This window comes from Podarcis cretensis (assembly GCF_951804945.1).
Source record: "Podarcis cretensis genome assembly, chromosome: 2".
NCBI classification, from domain to species: Eukaryota; Metazoa; Chordata; class Lepidosauria; order Squamata; family Lacertidae; genus Podarcis; species Podarcis cretensis.
Genome location: NC_137171.1, coordinates 15,953,035 through 15,976,709, shown reverse-complemented (window position 1 = coordinate 15,976,709; position 23,675 = coordinate 15,953,035). Strand labels below are relative to the sequence as shown.

The window sequence follows — 23,675 nt, the reverse complement described above, 5'->3', positions numbered from 1 at the left end:
CCTCCTGCACATCCTAATTTGTGCCCTCCCCAAATCTACCCTGGTCAGGAGAACCCCAGAATAGTGCAGTGAAGGGAGAGGGAAGATCATTCCATCAGGCAGATGGAATGGCTCCAGATAGAACGATCTCCTTAGTGCTACATTGAATGTAACCAAAAATGCGCAGCACTCTTGAGCTTGAAGAAAGCCTAGGATAATATATTGGTAAGAATGTAATAAAATAAGTCAGGCATCATTATTTATTAACACAAGACAAAGGAGACACAATCAATGCGTTAATGGAACACTGTCCAGCCAGATGTTAAATTTTTAAAAAAAGTATATCTAAAACCTAATTTCAAATAAATAAAAAACTTTATACATAATTACAGTGTTGTAATTTGAATCTGACAATGGTAAACTTACTGACATCAACAAAAGGAAAAATGCCTTCAGGGCTAAAGACAATGAACATTGGTTTTTGTTTTTTTTACAACCATATCTCCAGCACAGTAGAGCGCGGCCCATCATTCTTGACTACACACTAAAATCAGAAAAGCAGTGTAAAATGAACATGGTTGGAATAGTAAGTACAGTTACAAACATAATTAACAAGAGCAGAAATCGTCTGAAATTAAGACATGTGACATTTTTGTCATTAAGTTGTATGTTCATAGTAGTAAACCGACTCTCAAGATAACAGCTGTTCCAAATTGCTTCATAACCATGGAAATTGTCGAAAACCCATTCTATTTAGGTTCACAATCGTCTGAGCTAATATGGAAATTCAACAAAAACTGGGCTGGCAAAATTGGATTGCCCCATTGCATTCACTAAAAACCACCACCACCACATAGGTCAGTTATGGGGAGCCCACAGCTGTCTGGATGATGTTGGGACTACAACTAGAACATTGGTCCTGCTGGCTGTTGCTGAAAGGAGTTGAAGTCCAACAACCTCTGGAGTGCCTCATCCCTGACATGGGCAGTTATATGGAGGAGAACTAAGGGCAAACTAGCTCCAGATAGATCCCTTAGCAAAACCTATGGAGAAGTGCGTCTTTATTGAATTCCATTTTATAAGCTGCTCTATCTCATGTACTGATGGAGAACATGGAATAACATACCCAAAGCCACGCAGAGCAAATCAGTGTCACAGCTCAGATAAACATGACACTGATTCCACAGTCATTCCTTTGGAATCTCAGCCATTTTGTATAAGTTACCTGAAGGCAAACTATTATGCAGCACTGTGGAGGTCCCAGGCCTAAAAAGCAAAATTGAAATCCCAGGAGTATTAGGTCTTTTGAGAAGATAGCAATCTATGAAAATCACACACTAAGCATCTGTTTTCTTTCTAGTTTAACAATCAGATCAAGGGTGAAGGTCATACTGGTGGAGACTGGTTAAGTTTCTTTCCTCCATAATTCAGAATACAGCTTAGTTCTTCCAGACTGGAAGTTCTAAAATGCCACTCTAGCAAGTTTATCTGTACTGAACACAAAATTGCTATTATGCTACATCTCAGAAGAATTGATAGTGTAAGGGGTGTGGAAAGGTATCACATAGGTGTGGGGCGGAAACCCACCACAATTGTTGCCAAGGGAACACGCTACCGTTCCATTCAGTGGAAAGGCATTAAGACAGTGGTTTATTACAAAAACTGAGACCTCCTAAAAGCCAACATTGCAGTTAAAAATAAGGGCTGGGGTGCACAGGACATTTAGGCTGCAATCCTAAGCACACTTACAAGGGAGTAAGCCACAGTGGGACGTATTTTCAAGTAAACATGCATAGGATTGCACCTATGTTGGATGCTGAAGCCCATCTGTACTGTGTGGTTCACATGCTGAATGATAGCAAGTGTGTGTTTCTTTTCCAAATCATTGCAAATGACATGCCAAAACTATTTCAGCATAGAGGGCTTTGTATTTATGTAGCAGCACCACACTGTGGAAATACTGATAATGCAAAATATTAAAACCGTCTCTGCTATGAGCCAGTAGTTAATATTTCAGCAGTTTGAAGCAATGGACCTCCCCTTCTATCATGTTCCTAGTTTTGCCATAATTCTTTGTTTTATGATACATCCCATCACCATTATGTGTGACCATAGAAGATAACCGTAAATATTTTGTTAATATATTTAAAAGCTTTCTGTCTAAATATCAATACATCAGGTCATAAAAAGAACTATTTGAAAAGTTTGTACAGAAAGTTTTTCAAGTATACATTTGGAATTTGTTTTAAGGGATAGTTGTCAGAGCTGCACTTAATATAGCTGTTGTAGTTTAGGATTTAATCCAAGTTTATATCTCTCTTAAAAATGTCTAAAAACATTAACTTTGTTACAGGGTGGGTAAACAGATATTATTAAAATATTCTAACTATTTACACATAGACCACAAATGGCCCAAGAAGAGTTGTCACCATTTCTGGCATCTGCTTTCAGTGTTCTTTTAACAAACAGACAGAAGGGGAAGTGAGAAAGAATAGGCATAAGGGCCCAACCACAAAAGGGAGGATCTAAATAAAAAGACCGAAATCTTGCTTTTCCCAGCTCACTGAAGACAGGGGACTGCAAACCATTCCCAGACAATGGATGTTCCAGCACATTTTAAGGCATCTATTGTCATCAATTCTTTGAACGCTGGAAACTGATCAGTCACTTGGAGTAGAATAATCACAACAACATATGGAGAGGTATTTCCCCACTATTTTCAACAGAATTGCAACAGTCCCTGCTTTGAAGACATTCTGCCAAAGCTCCTGCTTTGCAGTAACAAGTCTCGCCCAGAAAGCAGCGCAAGCTTCAAGATAACGGGCAGGGCTTTTTTCCAGTTTAAATGAAAGTCGCTCTGGCATTTGCACCTGTTACCATGCACAACCAAGGAAGGAAAAGAAGGAATCATGATTTGGACCATGAATTGAGTGGTTCTGATAAAACTGGTGACCTGCCTACACATCATTCATGACAAAGAGTATGCAGAGGCTATACAGGTTATATTAAACATTCCAGAGTTGCAGAATTTTTCTTGTTGTTTATAAAACGCTTTTAAAGCTTATGGAGGTCAGCCTCTTTTATAAACATGTGCCTTTAAAATATCAGTTTCTTCTACATGCTATGACATACTCTGGCCAGCAACTAAACAGTAAAAACTGAATGGACAACCTATCTGCATTGCTTGCATTAATTGCCAAACACACTTGATTTATTTTAAGGACTTTGGGTGGCGTTCACCTAAGGAGTCCGGTCAGTGCAAGCCCTGTGTGAGGGCTTCTACTTGCACACAACAGGGCTCCCCCCCCCCCCGAAATTTGCCTGTGGGAGGGGTATTGGGTGAACAGTGGGTGGCAGGAGGAGTGGAAGGATTGTTCCGTCTGGTAAAATACACGACTAGTGCCGACGGGGCATTCGCCACAGCATGATGCTGAATTCCACCCAATACTGAAATCCTTAAAACAATGTCTACCTCATATGTCATTATCTAAGCCGATTTTCTAAATAAATGAATTATGCATATTATTATTTACATATTTAAAATATAGGCAAAATCCTTTTTTTTTTTAATTCAAGAAGTATCTATACGAATAAGTAATTCTTCAGTTCAGTGGATTATTTGATTTGGTCATGGCACAATTTTAAGTAAGCAGTGTGATTCCCGTATTAACAGACTACAGAATTAAGCTAACTTACAAGTTGCAAAGCACACTGTTCACCGGGGGTAGGAATGAGCAGGACTCACATGACCTGGTTCTTGCAGGTTGTTATCTTAACTAAATAAACCCTCCCCTCGTATAATCCTAAAACAGTATTAGAAAAAATACAAATATATACAACAGATGAAAAAGTTTACACTACAGTAAAGGCCTTAGTAATTTGCTGTTTTCTCATGCAGGCCAGCTTCCCATTGTCTGTAAAGCCAACATCCTGCAATCCAAATGTTCTTCACTGGCTGCCATCTTCTGCCTTTCGAGAAGTCCATCACTGCCAGCCCACGAGAGAGAAGACAGTAGGATAGCATGATCCAGCTTCACAACGATAATCACTAATTGTTAACCAGGTTTTGTTTGTTTGTTTGCACATACTTCACTGGTCCTTGAATGCTTTGTAAACTGTACTATGCCCCACGGTCCCCAAATTACATATTGTATGCTACGTAGATGGGATCTAGCTGATCAGCCAAGAAGCTGTCACGGAGGTGCATGCGCTGCTTCTCTCCTCTGGAATTGATTGGAATCACCCCGGGATCGACCACTACCACAACTCCCACAATTAGATAATGTTCTTCCAAAACCACGTTGGTAACCAGAGGGACAAGATCGAGGGCCTCCTGCTCACAGCCACATAGCTCCACAACCACCACAAGTAAGTTGGTCCATGTGAATACGGCACTGGGAGAAAAGTTAAGAGATCCACAATTTATTATACACATTTACAGGAACAAAGTCTACATGTCTATCGTAAGGCTTCCACTGTGTCAGGTTTTGCCAGTGAACATAAGGTTCCCCGGCCTTAAATTGTGCCACTGATAAATGCATCTACAGTGGTACCTTGGGTTAAGAACTTAATTCGTTCCGGTGGCCCGTTTTTAACCTGAAACTGTTCTTAACCTGAAGCACCACTTTAGCTAATGGGGCCTCCCACTGCTGGCGCGTCGCTGCTGCGCGATTTCTGTTCTCATCCTGAAGCAAAGTTCTTAACCCGAGGTAATATTTCTGGGTTAGCGGAGTCTGTAACCTGAAGCGTATGTAACCCAAGGTACCACTGTACACTTAAAAAACATTGCACCTTTGGAATATGTTGCCCTTTATTTTCCAGCAACTAGATCTTGATATGCATTTTTCTCTTAGAAGCCCTTTATGTGGCCCAAACTGTCACCAAATCTTTGGATACAAGTCTATGCATCCTCTGAAGACAACAATTTGAAGTAGATGGGTGCTTCCTCGTTTCATTTAGTGCACCTAATTTGAAATTCAAAGCTCATCATGCATTAAAAGGTAACGGTAAAGGACCCCTGACAGATAAGTCCAGTTGTGTATGACTCTGGGGTTGCGGTGCTCATCTCGCTTTACAGGCCGAGGGAGCCGACGTTTGTCTGCAAACAGTTTTTCCAAGTCACGTGGCTGGCATGACTAAGCTGCTTCTGGTGAAACCAGAGCAGCACATGGAAATGCCGTTTACCTTCCCGCCGGAGCGGTACCTATTTATCTACTTGCACTTTTACATGATTTTGAACTGCTAGGTTGGCAGGAGCTGGGACTGAGCAACGGAAGCTCACCCCATCGTGGGGATTCGAACCGCCAACCTTCCGATTGGCAAATCCTAGGCTCAGTGGTTTAGACCACAGCACCACCCGTGTCCCTACACCATGCATTACACAGGGGGGAAATGCACCCACAATGTGCTTTAAGTGTACACCTGAAAATGTTAAGGGTGAATGTAGCTAACAGGAATCTGAAAACGTGTATAATACAAGTATTCCCCTTAGAGAGATGGGATTGACTGCCACTCTTTGACCAGTATATGTTCTGTGGCATACTTGGGTCTGTTGTTGTGTAACATGTGAAATGGACCTTAATGTTTTGCAGTACATTGCATACCAGCACTGAAGAGAGAATGTTTGGAGTTGTCATCCAAAGCTCAGAACTAATATTAGCCTCAGCTTAATAGTGTCCCAGTGTGTAGATGGAAAAGCCAAGAATCCAGATTGCTATGATCCTGCTTTACAATTGGGGTCCCTGTGTTATACTTCCAAACCTTTACCTTAAAAATAATGCATTTTCATTTCAATGTTGGGGGTGGGGGATGGGACACAAGCTTCAGAGCGCCTTACCATTCAGCAATGCTCCTGTGCGTCCGAGAAACTGAGGTCTCTATGTCAATTGGATGATAGCGCAAGCCCCGTAGTTCAAGAGTTTCGTCCAATGCCCCTACGATATACAGTGCATCATGGCGTTCTGGAGAGGAAAGAATAAATATTATATGTACAAATTCTTTAAAACAGAGTTAGTAAGTGATTGTGAGGATAGCAAAAATGCCCTCAATAATTACATTATGAGACAATATGTACATTATAAAGTGAAATAATAATTTAAAAACTTCACTTCTCCCCCCCAAAAAATTACAGTATAAATGGAAAAAATGAGGCAGTTCTGTTAGAAATAAGCAATAAAAGATTTGCCCTCTCTTGTAGTGGTGGGCATGGGTGTAGCCAAGGGGGGGGGCATACTTAACATTGGTTCTGCCTCAGCAAAAGTCCTGCCCCCCCTAACAATAATCCTGGCTACACCCATGGTGGTAGGGACCCTTAAGGCTTCTCTATCTGGCTTCTGTACTCCAGCCCACCCCCTGCCCTTCTCTGTACCCTCCTTGTGGTTTTTTTGTCTAGCTGGAAAGGGTCCTTAAACCGTCGTAATGCCTCTTTGCTTGCTTGGATGGAGAAGGGTATGTGTGTGCAGAAACCACTGACTTCTGCACAGCTGTAGCCTGCTGTACAAAAAGGTATGGGTCACATCCATTGCTCCACCCCCTTTGGGTCTCTGGCCTCAGCCACCAATCATAAGCAATGCCCAGAAAGTGGCCCTTTTTTCCTCCCCTGCCCACCCCCCTGCTATAATAATTTCACCCTAAATACCAACAGCTAAGAAAGAAGCTACACAATATATATATATATTAGATCACATTATTCCATGAAATTGGGAACGCCCTTGCAAGAAAAACAGGTACATGTTCTGAAAAAAACACAAACGAATTCAGGGATAAGCTAGCTGCAAAATGTTGTGTCCCCCCCCCCCCCCCCCCCCGAAGTTATCTGCACACTGCAATCCAAAGTTTATGAACCTTCTCCCAAGGGGAAAAGGACTGTCTTGTCCTACCTCCACTGGCTGCTGTGAGCTCAGTTCGGCGTACAAATCCAAGGTACCCTGTTCGTGCCCAGAGAGTTTGGGCAGCGTCACCAAAGCTCAGGCGGGTGTTGAAATGATCTGCTTGGAGGGTTTCATTATCATAGATTGTGTAGTAACCACTGGCAGTGTGGGGGCTATTCACCCAGATCTGCAAAGTTGAGAAACAAAGAAGTTGATACTTAAAGGAGATCAAACAAAGATATGTCTTGCAATAAAACAGGCTGAAGTGAAAGGAAAAACCTAAAATACAAATGCACATTTGACCTGCAAAACCCTTTAAATTCAAACTTGCCAACATGTATAGATGTTCTTTGGAACGCAGCTTCATTCAGAATGGATGCAATTTTCTAAAACGTATTTACTTTGATTTGAGATTCAAAAGATGCCCACATGCAAACTCAGCCAGCTGAACAAAACACTTGCCTTTAACACTGGTATGCAAATTTTCAGCTTGCAAAAATGTGAAATGATCAACTGAACACCCTTGTGAAACAAAAAGGAGCTCTTCAAGACTGAACTGGATCAAATACATACATAAAACAAAGGCAGAAAATACCTCTCCAAGGTGAGAATCCCCAACTGGTCCTTTGGTCTCAGGATTAACAATTATCACTTTGACCCCGGGCAGTATCTAAGAGAGATGAAAAGTAGGCTTGAAAATTGGCTTCTGTATTAGTGACTCAGGTTTTACAAATCTGTCTTAAACTTTTCAGGGTATGATGCAGCTCTGATGCCCACAAATATAATGTAAGCAATTAGAATAGGGCATTTTATAGCAAAGAAGAGGTATATTTCATTAGGATAACTATTGTTGCCCACCTGACACCAGCTGTCTACTCAGGTGAAAAACACACAGAGAGAAGCCCTATTCTAAATCTAACTCAGAAACATTACTTCAGCCGGTCTAATTCATATATTAAAAAAATATTCAGTACAAGCTACAATAAATGTAATGTGTCAAATGGCACCAAAAGGATAATTTTCAGTCCCAAATACACCAAATCTGTGAAACAACCTTTGTGATAACACAGAGAGGAGTTTGTTTAGCAGTTCTCTATCACATGCAAATAAAACCTGAATTTGTTCCATTGTCCCCTTATTCTACAGGCATGCAGGAAACATTTCTTAAGGACCCAGAGCTGTCTGGTTGTGTGCCAAGACAACTCACAAACAGATGTGACATTACCTTGCCTGACTCTGAGAGCAGCAGGCTCTGTGGAGCACCTCTTTCGACTAACCGCACTCTGGAGAAAGAGATGGATGATTTTTTTTTAAAAAAAGCAAGTGTTTGTAGTTTAGAGCAGTAAGTAAATGATAAAGGTACCCTTCCAGTAAGGTTGCCACCTGTCCTGTAGAATACAGGATTGTCCCATATTTCAATGTAAAATGTTATGTCCTGTATTGATACAGTTTGTCCTGTATGTACAGTTTGTCTTTCTGGACAGTCAAATTTGCAAATTCGTGGGTGGGTGGGTGTGCGTGCCTGTGTATGACAAATTCCAGAGAGGCGATCCTGTTAGGCTGCAATAGATTGTAATGGATCGCTTTGAAGTCACTTCAGCACCAGACTTGGGGGGGGGGCTCTCCCCACCACCACCCCACCCCACCCTGTATATTGTCAGAAGAAAGGTGGCAACCCTACCTTTCAGTATTCTGGACAACTTTTTAATGTAGCCAAGCAAAAAGTGGAGTTCAACGTTATGCTATTACAAATGCATAAATATATCAGCTTCCCAGACAGAACAATCCCACCCCCCCCTTGCCCTGTGTACTTTTCTGGGGGGGTTGGATGGAGGGCAGAAGAGCTGGGAGGACCTCTGCCATGTAAGCAGAAGCTCTTGCACAGAACTTCTGATGACAGGGTTTGTAGGTGAATGCTGCCCAGAGCTTTCTTCCAGTTCAGATTCAAGCCATGTCATTGTGTGTGTGTGTGTGTGTGTAAATGAATCAGTCACAGTCCAGCACCCAAGACCTAAAGAGCAGCCACTTCTGAACAATAGTTTCTGATGCCTATGGAGCAAACGAGGGAGGGAAAGGCTGGTAAAACAGCATTAGCTGGGCTACTTGGAACCAGAACACTGCGGATTAGGGCAAATGCAAATGGCAGCCCAGTTAGCAAGTCCCACAAAAGCTGCTAGCCTACAAAACATTTAACTCTTATGAATAAAAAGCAGGCAAGTAAAAAACGGTGCAGGCTAGACTAGAAATACAGCTTAATGGTAGAGGAGACGTGAAGCACAGTCTGCCTCCTGTGTCTTGGATTGCTCCACTTTTCCATGCCTACTCCGGTGTGTTTCCACTTTCCTTCTGTTGTAAACAAAAATCTGCCCTTTTCCCTTATAGGGTATTCAAGAGCCCATATAGAGTCCTTACGTAGGTTCCCTATTGGTAGGAGAAAATAACAGAGGCCAACCAGAGAATATTGAGAAGCAAAGCAGCTAGTAAGCCTGATCTTTATTGATCTGTTGCAACAGGGTCCTCACTCACCACACGAAGGAGGGAGGAGGAACCCAGAACAATGGCGTGCAAGGCCTTATATGGACTTTTGAAATTGCCACCCTGTAGATTAAGACCACCCCCAGAAACATCACAGAAGGAGTGTAACCTAAGACCACCCCCCAGATACATCCTACCGACATCACAGAAAAGACGGTCTAAAACAGAAATTTGAATGTTGTTTTTCTTCTGTCGTTTATCTCCTGTCTGGCAGGTTACTTGATTGGGGAGCCTGGCCAGTCCTTTGTAATGATAAATACAGTGGTACCTCGGGTTAAGTACTTAATTCGTTCCGGAGGTCCGTACTTAACCTGAAACTGTTCTTAACCTGAAGCACCACTTTAGCTAATGGGGCCTCCTGCTGCTGCCGTGCCGCCAGAGCACGATTTCTGTTCTCATCCTGAAGCAAAGTTCTTAACCTGAAGCACACTTTCTGGGTTAGTGGAGTCTGTAACCTGAAGCATATGTAACCCGAGGTACCACTGTACTTAGTTCCTCGGCCATGTCACAGGCTCACACCCTATTCAAACCCAGACATACCCTTAAGACAGGATTTGTGAAGGAAAAGACAATGGGGAGGATTTTCCATTTTCCTTTGACCTTGCAGAGAAAACATTTGGTCAGTTTGGGACAGTTTGGGAATCAAAAATGGTTCCGGATTGGTCTTCCAGTGCTGATCTATGTACGTGCTTGGTTGGTACACTTATGAACATTTAACATATATCTAAGACCTCAAAATTCCTATCACACTTCCTATATAGCAAGGAAGGGAAAGTGGAAACACACCAGAGTTTGCAAAAGAAAATCTGAGCACTGTTTCTCCTTTGCCAACTTGCTCAGCTTCTTTGCTGTTCACAGGGGAAGGGGCTTCCTTTCCCTCAAGGCCTGCATGAAAGCCAAGCAAATTAGCTAAAGGAGGGACAGGCTGCTCTGTTCCTCTTTTGCCAGCCCACACACTCACCTGCAGGGAATTCCATGCACCTGCCTGTGTGGAATTCCTGGTCATCAAGACCAACCAGGGAAGTAGGTAAATAAAAAAAAAAAAAAAACTGGCAGAGGAGATTCACTATTTGGTTTTTGTAATACTGTACTGTAACTTTTTTGGTGAGGGAGGATGAAGTTCTTCAGATATGGGATGTTAAATACTATGGAGTTGGTGGAGACACTGGTGAATAATTGACTTTAGGCAAAGAATGAGAACAACTGTCTGTGAATGATTTTTGTGTGTGTGTGCTTTCTTCTACCCAGCGTCTCGCCCCTCCTCTCTTTTTCAGAGGCCTTATGCTCTCTCCAAACTGCTTGCCATTACCTTATAGAAGGTAAACACCAGCTTGTTCAAATTCAGTGGCGTTTTCACAAATCTGAGAAATCACTCTGCATCTGCATCATCAATCTTGGTTACAGAATAACAACATAAAACAAATACATAAATAGATAAATATAGTAGTAGTACCTGTCATGTCTTAAGGATTTCAGATCCACATACACTGTGGTAGGATCAGGCCCTGAGGTTCCCTAAAACATTAACAGAGGTTATTTTTAAGTGTATTTAGTTCCTACTCCTAATGAGACAAGTAATAATTAGAAGCTCTTGTGTGGATGATCAAATGCCTAAGGTTCAGAGTGCATGTATTGAGCAAGGAATAGTTTCTCCTGGAAACGTAAGAATATATGGAAGACTTTCCACCACTTCTGACTAATATTACAATCCCCATTTTTCTCAGTCCACAGAAGGACAGACAAGCATCAGAGAGCAGCCCTTTCTCGTGTATAAATATGTGTGTATGTGTCTTGTGTGTGACACATATTGGCATATAAGAAAAGATCACATGGATTTTCATCTGTTATTGGTCACCCACTTCCTTCTATATGTATTTATGCATTGTAAGCTGCCGAGAGTGGCTGGAGAAACCCAGCCAGATGGGCAGGGTATAAATAATAAAATTATTATTACAGTCATACCTTGGTTCTCGAATGGAATCCATTCTGGAAGTCCGCTCAACTTCCAAAAATGTTCAGAAACCAAGGTGCAGCTTCCGATTGGCTGCAGGAGCTTCCTGCACTCAAGCGGAAGCTGCAGAAACTGCGTAGGACTTTCAGCTTTCCAAAAACGCTCGCAGACTGGAACACTTACTTCCAGGCTTCTGGCATTCAGGAACCAAAATGTTTTAGTCACAAGGAGTTCGAGAACCAAGAATCGACTGTACTATTATTATTATTATTATTATTATTATTGACTGATAAAAACCTTCCTGAAGCTCCTTCGAGCAAATGCGATCTCTTGAATTGTTCAGCAGTGTAAGTGGATGTAACTGTTTATGCTCACAGCAGGAAAAACAGCTCTTAGATTATAAAACAATCTAAGGTGTCGAGAGGTCAGTGAAAATAGCGGTGTAAATCAGAACAAAGCGAGTTTCAAAAGCTTCAAAGGCTGCATTTGCAGGTTGGGAATACATCGACTGCGCAGGGCCCCCTGAAACCCAATAAGGAAACCAACAAGGCTTCACTGTTACCTGTAAACAGATAGCAACATTGACTCTTGACCCAAAAGTGGTGCTGACTGCACGAGGTGAGAGGCCAATGTCCTTGAAGAGCTTGGAGAAGGACTGAGTAAGGGCAACACGTGGACGCTCTTCTGCCACAACCACACAGGTCCGGACACCAGACAGGTTAATGCCTCTTGCCTGCCAATACACACAATGAAACGAGTTAGCTTCTAACAGGCAAAGCAAGGACAACGTTAGCCAGTCCTCCATTTAGCGCCCCGGTTTTGTAGCCCGCAATGCATAATTAGGTTCTCTGTTATGTTATCACTGTCTCCTGATCACTAGGAAATCACTGGCACGGCAATATCTGTTTATTATTCCTGATCTACTCCTTTAGAAATGTAGGGACAAAATGTACCAGTGTTACCCTTCCCATATAACCTGTAGTTTTTAGGCAGATATGGGAGTCCAGGGCACACTCGGCATTTTATGGCAGAAGAGAAAAAACCTTGAAGGATCAAAAGATATGAACTGTATTCAAAGAGTCAGATCAGTATGTACCATCAGGGTTGCTGGGTAATCATTAAAACAATATGCATTTTGTGCAAATGGCAAGATAGCCATCTGGTCACACTAACATAGCAAAAAGAAAAAGTTCTAACAATGGGGTCCAATGACTCACCCTTCCCAACTCACCATTGACAAAAATCCAGTTGACACCAAAGAGTGCAGGTCAAGCCTGAATACTGGCCTCATTTTTACAGAACACACCAAGTAATGCTAAGAAGCAAATCATTGGCTGCTGAGTTTTTCTGATCCCACCCCAGCAGAAATCTTACTAGTTTTGTTTGATGAACCAACTGGCTATAACAGGTAATAATCTTGCACCAGAGGACTGAACTAGCAGCATCTGTTACTTTTAAATGCAAAATCTACCATGGTGCTCCATTTTACTCCCAAATTCAAGAGTAGTGATTCTGCCTTCTGAGCTGCTGCGTTTAACATTCCCTTGCCACTATCTTTTCTGGGTTAGACACTGTACTCCATTTATTTATTTAAAATATTTATCAAGTGCACTTTTCCACAGATTTAAACTAAACTGGCAGTACACCGGGAACACAAACGAATAGCAGAGCTCTTGTGCAGCTTCTCCATTCCCTTCAATGGTGCTTATGCAGAATAATTTCTCAGTTGATTGTGCTCGATGTTTCTAAACTGAATTTCAAAGATGCCTACACAAGATAGCCAGAGAAACCTTAAGGAAAAAAAGGCTCCTTACAAAAGGAAGAGAGATCCAAATTTTCAATTGTGACAGTCTGAAAACCAGAATGTATTTTTTAAAATGGAAACAAATTCCCACCAATACCTACTGTAACATGCTTGAGCTTCTTACCTTTAAAACATCAACCTGATTCCCAAGCCCCTTTGTACACATGTCCATGACTGAGTAGGAACAGAAAGTGTCCCGTATTTTATACTGGCTTACAGTGGAGAGCCACAGAAAAAGGTTGGATTCCAGCTCCATAGGAGGAATTAAGATGGATTGGTGACCAGAATACACGCTGCCAAGGAAGATCACAGACAAGAGAATATATATCAGTTTTTGGAAGTGGATGGAGTCCATTCACTTGGCACTGCCTAACCTGTTCTCCTGATGGTGACTTTGGTGCTCACATGCAAACCACCCCCAGCCCCCACTGGTATCTAAATCCAAGCAAATTCCTGGTTTATTGGCATACAGCAGCTTTTGAGACAGATTATTATTAGCTGGGAGTTGTTGTGATTGTTCAGACCATTAACCATAGAAGCATCAGTGACTCTTATACGGCATTTATTTATAAGATCTATTTATATAAATTTTTACCTTGCTGCATAGCTCCACAGAGGCCCTTGGCCATGGTATCTGATCTCAGTATTACCTAGGGATTTCTGGGGCTCAGCTTGTTTGCACTGCTGTAGGGGACAGGGTATTGCAGGTTTGTGGATTGTGAATGTTTCGGGTAAGTGAGTCACCAAATGTAGGTCTCAGGCTTAGAATAGCTCGTGAACAACTAAAATGAATTTTTTCGTGTGTATCCGGAAGGCTACATTTAAATTAAATTATTTGTACTAGATAAACATCATCTCCTTGCAGACATATAATCCCCAAGGGGAAAGTGTCAACACATAGGATATAAAGGGGGGAAAGATTTTGACTCTGCACAGATTTGATGTATGGAGAAGCCTCTGTCAATCTTAATAGCCCAAAGACAAATGTTAAGAATCTAGCTGATGAAATTTGCTTGCTGTTTAGGAGACAGTGCACTTGTACTCTTGGCTCATGTGAACTGGATTCACTTCACAGAAATCCCCAGATGTTCTAATCAGACCCTCCGAACAGACAAAGACCAGTGTTCCTGTTTACACCAGTCAAGGACCATTCCCCTGCAAGTTTATCCATTCTTCTAACTCAGGGGTCGGCAGCCTAAGGTCCAAGGGCCACAAGTGGCCCATGGGGGTCGTTTAACCGGCCCATGGACCCCTGCCGCCTGCTTGGTCAGTTTCCATGCGTTGCGCTAAACTGGCACGGAGCAGAACAGGGACCGCCTTCCGCGATGCTGGCTGGCTTCCCATTGGCTGCAGGAAGCTCCTGCAGCCAATGGGAAGCTGTGAACGCCTCCTCCGTGCCAGAAGGAGCGCCGGAAATAGTGTTTTTGTGTGTGCGTGCACTCCAGCCCACCGCAGTGTCTGCGGGACTGTGAACCAGCCCAAGCCACAAAAACTTTGCTGACCCGTGTTCTAACTGCATCCTGGTTCCTACCTGCAAAGGCACCAAAGTGCAAAACCAAGCCCACAATAGGGATCTAAACAGATGGCAATCTGACGTGAGGAGTATAGTTCGCACTGGAGTTTTATGGCTCTGCAGAGGGCGCTGACTGCTGCATGGGACATCTGGAAAAAGGGAGGGGGGTTAGTGAATCCAAGTGGCACAATAGCAAGAACCTGATAAATACAACCTTACATGCATGCCCATGAGAAACCACATTGTGAGGTTAAGTGATGCTGATTATTTAAAGCATTAGTTTAACTATTTCACTAAACCAGGAAAGCAAGCCCAGAATCATGCCTTAGTATAGATTGGTGCTGCTTTCTTCATAGCAGCATCCAGAGCTGCTTGCTTCCATCATAGACACCCTCAAAGTCTCTTGTTAAGAAAGGCAGGAAAGGATTACTGTCCTCACGGTATGAACAAGTGCACAGGGGGGGAAACGGAGCTCAGGGAGACAAAGGACTTTTGCTCAGCCTTGCACAGGCAGTCTGTGCCCGAGCAAGAAATCCAAGTCTTTAATATGCTCTCCCAATTCTCAGACTACTGAGATGCTGTTGCTCTCCCACAGCATAGGATGTCAAATGCTTTGCAAAGGCTAATGATGACCACCCCACTGCCCAGTGTGCCACAGGAATAGTCCATGGCATCAGACAGGTCCACTCTAACATCAACACTGCTCAGTTCTATCACATACACAGCCCAACAAGACAATGATAAAAATCCACCAACAGCATACAAATCAATATGGCTAACCTGATCCAAAACACCCACCGACCCTACTCATACATGAAAACAAAGATCACCACAGCCAACCCCAAATGAACAGCCACACCCTAGGCCAACCCCAACCTCTCTCACCACCAAAGGAACACAAGTGAACAGCAGAGAACCTGCACAGGCAACGCTGACACAAAACCCCACATATATTAAGTAAAACAGAAACATCACCACCCCACCCCCACTCATCTTTTCCCCCTCCACCTCTTTTCCCTTATTCTTCCTAATATCTCAACAAATGAAACTGATTTCTAAAAAAACCCCACAAAAGTTACATGGGGGAAAAATACGAGAGAGAGAGACATTGCACATACCTTTGTAAATCAAGAAAATCTTTAACAAATGCTGCAATGTGGTTTGGTTTTGTCCCTGCTGAGCCAGGGATCAGGCAGCAGTAAACCGCTGCAAGCCTGGCACAAAAGGAAACCTATCCTATGCATGCATGCCACAAACTCCTGTGTGGTCTAAGCTCTTTCTAATTTCATTTAAACCATTGGAACACCAGGAACATCACTCAAATTATTGACTGAGGTATGGTGCTAAGTAACATGCCAGTCCAATGTATTCATAATCTTGCAGCCAAAGATGTGAAAGCCCCTAAGGTACATCTAGGGCTCAGGCTATAGAACAGGAGCCCAAACACAAAACCGACTAGCGAGACACTACTGTACCTTCACTCCTGTAAGCATCCCTGTTGTGGAAACACTGAAATCCAGGTATGCCAACATTTCTGGAGTTGGTGGTTTATAGACCTGAGGTAGCCGCTTCCTGGGCAAATCATCTGGAGCAGATAAAAAAATGAAAGTGATTAATTTTGTATGTGGTCTTTAAAAATGAGCTTCTCTGGGGAACAAAGCAAGCAGGAGATGCTGGAATGCAATAGAACTACCTTTGGCAACACACTTACAAGGTACCGTATTTTTTGCTCTATAGGACGCACTTTTCCCCCTCCAAAAATGAAGGGGAAATGTGTGTGCATCCTATGGAGTGAATGCAGGCTTTCGCTGAAGCCTGGAGAGCGAGAGGCGTCGGTGCGCACTGACCCCTCTCGCTCTCCAGGCTTCAAGAGAGCCGCAGCGCCAGCCCCACAAGGTCGGGGGACAGCGGGGAGGCGGAACGCTGCCATCCCGCTGTCTCCCAATGTGGTTTGGAGGCTGACGGTGGGGAGACGCGTGCTTCTCCCCGCCGCCAGCCCCGCAAGCTCTGGGGACAGCGGGGAGGCGCAGCGCGTCTTCCCGCTGTCCCCGGACCTGGTCTGCAGGCGGGCGGCGAGGAGAAGAGTGCTTCTCCCCGCTGCCTGCCCCACAAGCTCCGGGGACAGCTGGGAGGCGCAGCGTGTTTTCCCGCTGTCCCCGGACCTGGTCTGCAGGTGGGCGGCGGGGAGAAGAGCGCTTCTCCCCGCTGCCGGCCCCACAAGCGCCTGGGGGGAAATAATTTTTTTTTTCTTTATTTCCCCCCAAAAAAACTTGGTGCGTCCTATGGGGTGAAAAATACAGTAGTCTCTTTGTTTTCCAAATAAATTACAACTGGGACCTGTTTACATATTTTCTAAAAAGAATTTGCCTAAGAAAAGGAGAATGCCCACATCATACAAGAAGCCAATCGGCTCAACTTTTAAGATGACCTATGAGGACACACACATACACATCACCAGGTTGGCGCAGAAGTATCTGATTACTCTGAACTTAATCTGATTTCATCAATCAGCCTATTCATTTTAACTAAACAGAATGTCATGCAGTACTTCACAAGGAAATATGGGCTACAAGCAGACGACCAATGATTTTCTATCATTTGAGAACCTTGCTAAGGTGTGAAATCAGATTTGGACTTGTGTTTTGAAGGCGGCAATAAGCAACTAGAAACTTTAAATGGCTTCTGTTCTCTGTGAATGCTCAACAATTGTGGTATTGGTGAGAAATCCCTCTCTATGAATATGGCTAGCAAGTAAGTAGAACAGCTAGACAGACCAGTAGCTCTCTTACCTGTATCAATGATGGTTGGCCAGGTTTTCACATCAACAGCAGATGCCGCCTCTCTGGATCTCAGTAGCCTCATCAAGGTCTGACTTGTGAGGATACAGGCAGCTTTGCTAACCTAAAACACATTGAACAAGTGACTGCTGTTAGGAAGCAAACAAAGAATTAGCAAACACAGACTACCATAAACTAACCATCTGAAGAAGTGTGCATGCACACGAAAGCTCATACCAAGAACTAACTTAGTTGGTCTTTAAGGTGCTACTGGAAGGAATTTTTTTATTTTGTTTTGACTATGGCAGACCAACACGGCTACCTATCTGTAACTGAGATTTAAGAGCTTGCAAACTAAGGAACTTGGTTGTATCTGAAACCACCACCTATCAGTACAGTGTTTTTTTGAGTGTTCAAAGTGCTTTACACAGTGTGTCATGCAAACCAGGCCAGGGCAAGCCAAACGTTAGTTAAGTGAGACTGTCTTTGTATATTGTCCAAACCAGGACTTGTGCTTAAGCTCGCTCCTCACTAACCAAGAGCTGTAACCACGAGTCCCAGTTGGGACAACAGGCTGAGCTCAGCATGGCACAGCAGCGGAAAGGATCGAGGAGCAGGGCAGTCTCACTAAGCTAATATTTGGCTTAGTGTGTTGTGTGAATGAGGCCATTATCCCAGTATTCCTTAATGGAATCCTGCACAGTATCTCATTATTATTATTAACCCCCTATTAAAGGTAATTTTTTTTGGGGGGGGGGGCAATGCTGAGAGACAGCAGTTTGCCTAACACTACCCAGTGAGTCTGTGGCTGAACTGAGGTTTGAATCTGGAACTCACCAGCCCACAGGTCACACTCTGAGTTTCATGTCCAGTATCTTAAGTTTCATGGACTTAAACGTTTTATGTTTTTCTTGTCCAGCTTTGACCTTACCCTGAGAAGCATCCAGCCCTTTTGCTACTTTGTATATTACAAGAATCGGCAACCACAGAAGGACTATTGTACTAGCATGAAACAGAATACCACATTCTAGTGCAACAGAATACATTAGAATGCAATGATGTTCTTGTTCTGCTTAAGTGTGAAGGACAAGAGCAAGGTGAATGCACAATGTGACCTGGAACATAAAAGGTAAACTAGCTAGCAAGATGCAAACTGTTCCCACTCATTTAATGTTCTGTGAAATATCAGGCAGCAACAAGGTATTTCCACCGCATTTCACTAGTAGCAACATAACAAACATAGAAAATATTTTTCCACGGGATTAACAACACTCTCTACCAGCTAACGTTCAAGAAACAGCTATTTCATTACTCTGAGATAAAAGGCCAACAGCTGATTTGGATGTAAACGGCTTTCAAGCTTTTTGCTACTCACATCTACAATCATCCGCACGGTGGGCAAAGTGGCAGTGAGATTCTGAGCGTGTGGAGGCCGGACAGTCACAGGGATGCAACCAGCATACAAGCAGCCATAAAATGCCGCAATGAGCTCGATGCCTGCAAGAACACAGGAAGATATAGCAGTGAAGTAGCTCAACATCCTCCACCTGTTGTCCAGATTTTCTGCTGCAATGAGCTCCTTAAAGATCGGCAGGGACTGGCAGGAGGCTGACAAGCGTGAGGCAGGGGAAGTGGGGTTGGAGTCTGACTTGGGAGAATGCAGGCAGCAGTTTGTGGGTGCCGGTACCAGCCAGGAGGCAAGAATCGGAGACAAGAGGAAGCTTCAGAGTTGGAAGAGGAGGCAGGCAAGGCAAGTGAAGGCCCAGGTGCTTCCCCACCCTCTTCTACACCACTGTCTCTGAGAACCAGGAGAGAATTTAAGCAGGAAGAGCAGAAGAGGCTTCCATGCAGGCCTAGTCACTGGCTACATGAGTGCAGCCCGTTGTGGGAAGGTACATAAACTGGTGCAAGGGGAGCGATTCCCAGTTGCTGCAACTGCTCCATAGAGTGTGGACTTTGGGAGTAGCTGCCTAGATGCTAGATTGGTTTGTGTATGTATCCAGAGCTGTAGAAGCGGCTGTGTTATCTCTGATGATAAAGAGTGAACTCTCTGCCATGCGCATTCCTTTGGCTGGAAGCGCCCTTGAAAAAGAGTCACAGCTCTAGAGGGCAAAACACTCCTCACCCACAGCTCAAGGTGGAAATGCAAGCCACGCAGGAGAACTGGTGGCAGCAAACCAGACAAGGCAAGAGAGAAATTTTAAGAGGAGCTGCCATGAAGACCCATTCCTAATTTACACTAGGAATGCAGTAAAAACTTGTTGAGTGAATCACTACACAAAATAATCTGGCAAAGCAAGGGAGAACAAAATGCAGATCCAGACTGGGATCACCAATATGATTATTTGTCACAGTGAAAAGCAGTATTAAGCCACACTGGGGAAAAAGGCCACTTCTTGGATTCTCACTCCAAGATTCTGCCTATCGAAGCTAAGCAACTATTTGGCAGAAACCCCAGAAAACTTTGCTGGCGGGGGGGAATGGAGATTCAGAAGCCAGAAAGGGGTCAAGTGGGGAAATGAAACAGAGGACTGAGAATCATTAAAATGCCGATTGTCCAAACTACCACTGAACTTCCCAAATGTATAAAACATCATCTCCTGGGCCTAAACTTGTTGAGAAATGAAAACAGAACATTATTTGACCTGAGTGGAAGTGCAAACAAAAAAGATCCCCTCGATCATTCTTCTCATCTCTCTCTCTTTTTTTATTAAAAAATTAATAATTTTTATTACAGATTTTCTTTCTTTACAAAAGTATGTGCGTCCTCTCTTTCTTCTGGTTGTGTTTTCTGCAGATCAGTTACATTTGTTGCACTCTTCTCATCACTTGAAGAAGAGTTCCTGTTACAATTCACATGATCTTCCCCAAATTTGAATTTGTGATACCAGACACCTCAATTTTGCACATCGTAATGCACTTCTTACATTCCAGGGCACAGCAAAGCTTTGCCGTTTAGAGGTAACAGGATGTACTGAATTCTGTGAAACTCCACACCAACAACTCCAGGCATTGCTTACCAGGAGGATAGAGCAGCACCACGTTATCACCGGCATTGAGGTGTCCCTTTTCATACAGAATCGATGCGATTCGCTCAGCTCGCTTGTGCAGCTGCAGGCAGGTGGCTGTACAGACAGGGGCCCCCTGGAAGAGACAGAAAGAAACATCCTCTAAACAAATGCATGGTGCTTGAAGAGAGTGCTTTGGAAACATATCTGAACAAATACAGGCTGGTCTCTGGAGGATCACTTGATCACTCTCTCAATTCACTTAAACTGCAATGTGCAAAGAGTCTTGGGGGAATGATGCTTTTATTAACACAGCCCCATGACTGGGCAAATGATGACTGTTACACGCTCAAAGGATGCATAGAAACCTCCTGGTTTCTATCTCTGATTATCATGATTTAAACTTATCATGAACCCATCCTCTTCCATTACGTGACTAACCGTCTGAGCCCAGCAAATGCATTGACCTCAGCTGACATGGCACACAACCCTTAAGCCTGAACACACACCCCAAAACGTGGAAGAAGCACGTATCAACTGTGCCCCTACTCTACAGGGAGTACAAGGCACATAAAAGTTTGCTAAATGCATTATTTGTATGTTATCAGAACCCCATCCCTACCTTTGCATTGAGCAGGAGGAAAAGCATGTGCTCAGGCGTTGCTTGTGCTCTCCACTGGAGCACCTCAGACAGGAATTGATGCTGCAAAGAAAAGAAACTGTTAAGCTGCAAAGGCAACCTAAAAATGTGACAGGGCACTGGTGCAAAGAGGGAGATGGTCCTTCGTAGATCAGCCCAGGCTTCTTTGATATAGGACACCCATTGGATGGGAACGGAGAGGCAGAACAATGCTGTTTTAGGTGTGCGGTGGGAGATCCCAGAGGGGTGACCTAAGCACAGGCTGTGGGGCCAGCCTAGGTGGGACTACCTGGGGTCCACATTGAACAGACATCTGGCAAGTATCCAGAGGAAACAGAGCCAGAAGAGACTTTGATTTAAGCAGCTTAAGGAAGCCACAGGGAACTGAGGCAATGTGTGGTTACCTTTTTTGTTTAATAGTTCTGCAGTGTGGCGAGGGCAAAAGTGCCAAGTGTCAAAGCAGTTATGATCCTAACTAGAGATGGGAAGGCCTGGAAAAAAACCGGAGAAAGTGGAAAAACAACAACAGGATTTCCCCTGGTTTTTTCAAAAACCATTTTTTCTGTTTGGTTTTGTCAAATGGCAGTGGTGGTTGCTCGTGAGTAACCAGCCAGGACTCAGACCTGTCTTTTACAGGTTTTATTTTGGTGCAAACTATTTACAGTGCAGAGCCACAAGTTCATGACTGCCTCAATCGCTAGCAGAATCCGGGAGTGGTTGTTTCCTGGACCTCCCCCAACATAAAAGTCTCATTACTCCCAGCCTTTTCCTTCCCTCTTTGCGCTTTAGACCTCTGCGCAGGGTGGGCAATGGAAGGGGCGTGCTTCCCTCCTGGCCGGCTTGGCCAGGAGCGGTGCTGAGGCTCCCTGCAACATCCTCTGGTCCTTTTACCTCTTCCCCACTGGAGGTGAGGCTTTCCTCATCACCGGAAGAGGAACGGCTTCGCAAGATTTTCAGAGGCTCCCTGTAACACAACTGCCCCTCTGTTTCCCGCCCCTGTTCCGATGGCAGTTCCCTGACAGGTTTCCCCCCATCTTTTCCGGTTTTTCCCCAGGTCTTCCCATCTCTAATCCTAACCCTCTTCCCAAAATTATGTAAAACTCTGGATAGCTCAGTTAGTTAGTTTGTGGTGCTGATAACTGCAATTATGCAGGTTCGATCCCCATATGGGACAGCGGGTTGGACTAGAGGATCCTCAGGGTTTCTTCCAACTCTGCAATTCTATGATTCTCCCCCCGCCCCAATGATAGAGCACGCTCTGCTGGAGGATACAGCCCCTGCTTAGACTAGGCCTGTGGCCACCTGGCCAGGCAAACCAGCAATTACCTCTGAGCAAACCAGAGTGATAAATGGCTCTCCTGACTCTTTAGGATTTAATGGGCAGGAGAAAAGCATGTGCATACAAATCCACTTGGGGGCGCTAGCCTGCAAACACCTTTGTCCTACTTTTTTTGACAAGGCCAAGAAAGCAGCTGTGCATAGGATCGCCCGGTTCCAATCCAGGTAGCAGGTTTGGATAGCATGTAACAGAAACTCACCTTTCTCACCAAATCGTTCTCTTCTATCTGTCCAAGGTCTCTCCCAGAGGCCTGTGCAATGCGCTTCCCTGCAACCAGGTTCCCCACCATCACAGAGGCGGGGCCGACACCTGTTGACAGCAGCAGACACTTGATAAAGGAAGGCAAAAACCACACAGCTGTGTACAAAAGCAGTATAGGAGGAAGGGAACTAAATTAGGCACCCCCCTGGTAAGAGGATTCCAAGAATAAGGCATGAGACTGAGCCTTACAGGAGAGGAAACCACACCAGATACATTTAAAAAAAACCCTAAAACACAATGCAAAATAGACACTCAGGGCAAAGACCCATTTATGCTGCTGGGAAAGCCTGTCAAAACAAAAAATATCTTCAATTTCTTCTAGGAAGTGCAGATAATGAGTGTCTGTTGTACGCAACAGGAACACTACTGCATAGAACATGTGCAGCCACACTGAAAGCCCTGCTCCAGGTTACTGCAGAACAGGTTTCTGAGATCTTTTAATTACTTCATGAAAAATAAATTGTTTTCATTTCAGAGTATTCATTATATAGATTTTTTTGGTGGGTGGGGGGCACTATCCCATCCCTGTGTTCTGTCCCAAATAAAGTTCCATCCATTAATTTTCTTGAAAAGAAGTTATAAGGCCTTCCTTCTTTCATGAACAATATCAGTGAAGGAATTTCAACCAAGAATAAGCTTCCAGTCCAATTAGACTGCAGTGCTAAACACAACTTCCTAAATAAGTCCCATTGAACTCAACGAGGCTTACTTCTGAGTAAACGTTTATAGGACTGTGTTGCTAGTGTGGATTTTTTTAAAAAAAGAATGTTATGTTTCCTCACACAATTACCTGGTTGTTTTTGCCTGGGTTTTGGCAGATTAGTCACACACGTGTGCGGGCACATGAGAATGTTGCATGGGTGCAATGACCCCTCCAGGAAGTGTTGTTTGGTCTGAGATATATGGATCCCTCCCAGAGGAGTTTTTGGCAAAGTATTGGCTGGAACAAGAGCGAGGCAATATACTCCCACTTGGTGAATGCTGTCGATCGCCTAGGAA

General features: G+C 43.8%; 1 protein-coding gene across 4 annotated transcripts in view; it reads right to left on the bottom strand.

Annotated features, from left to right (window-relative positions):
• Positions 1-225: 225 nt before the first annotated feature.
• The window catches only part of DIP2B (disco interacting protein 2 homolog B), a 185,073-nt gene continuing 161,623 nt past the window's right edge, over positions 226-23,675 (bottom strand). For all 4 annotated transcript variants that reach the window (XM_079966337.1, XM_079966338.1, XM_079966340.1 and 1 more), the window contains 16 exons: positions 23,467-23,668; positions 22,615-22,724; positions 21,059-21,139; positions 20,449-20,572; positions 18,804-18,925; positions 17,441-17,552; positions 16,127-16,236; positions 14,670-14,800; positions 13,263-13,431; positions 11,897-12,067; positions 10,837-10,898; positions 8,074-8,131; positions 7,444-7,518; positions 6,858-7,035; positions 5,816-5,939; positions 226-4,373 (listed from right to left, as the gene is read on the bottom strand). In XM_079966337.1, the coding sequence (XP_079822463.1) occupies positions 4,121-4,373; positions 5,816-5,939; positions 6,858-7,035; positions 7,444-7,518; positions 8,074-8,131; positions 10,837-10,898; positions 11,897-12,067; positions 13,263-13,431; positions 14,670-14,800; positions 16,127-16,236; positions 17,441-17,552; positions 18,804-18,925; positions 20,449-20,572; positions 21,059-21,139; positions 22,615-22,724; positions 23,467-23,668 (2,082 nt within the window). In that variant the 3' untranslated portion in view covers positions 226-4,120. The remainder of the gene's footprint in view (positions 4,374-5,815; positions 5,940-6,857; positions 7,036-7,443; positions 7,519-8,073; positions 8,132-10,836; positions 10,899-11,896; positions 12,068-13,262; positions 13,432-14,669; positions 14,801-16,126; positions 16,237-17,440; positions 17,553-18,803; positions 18,926-20,448; positions 20,573-21,058; positions 21,140-22,614; positions 22,725-23,466; positions 23,669-23,675) is intronic.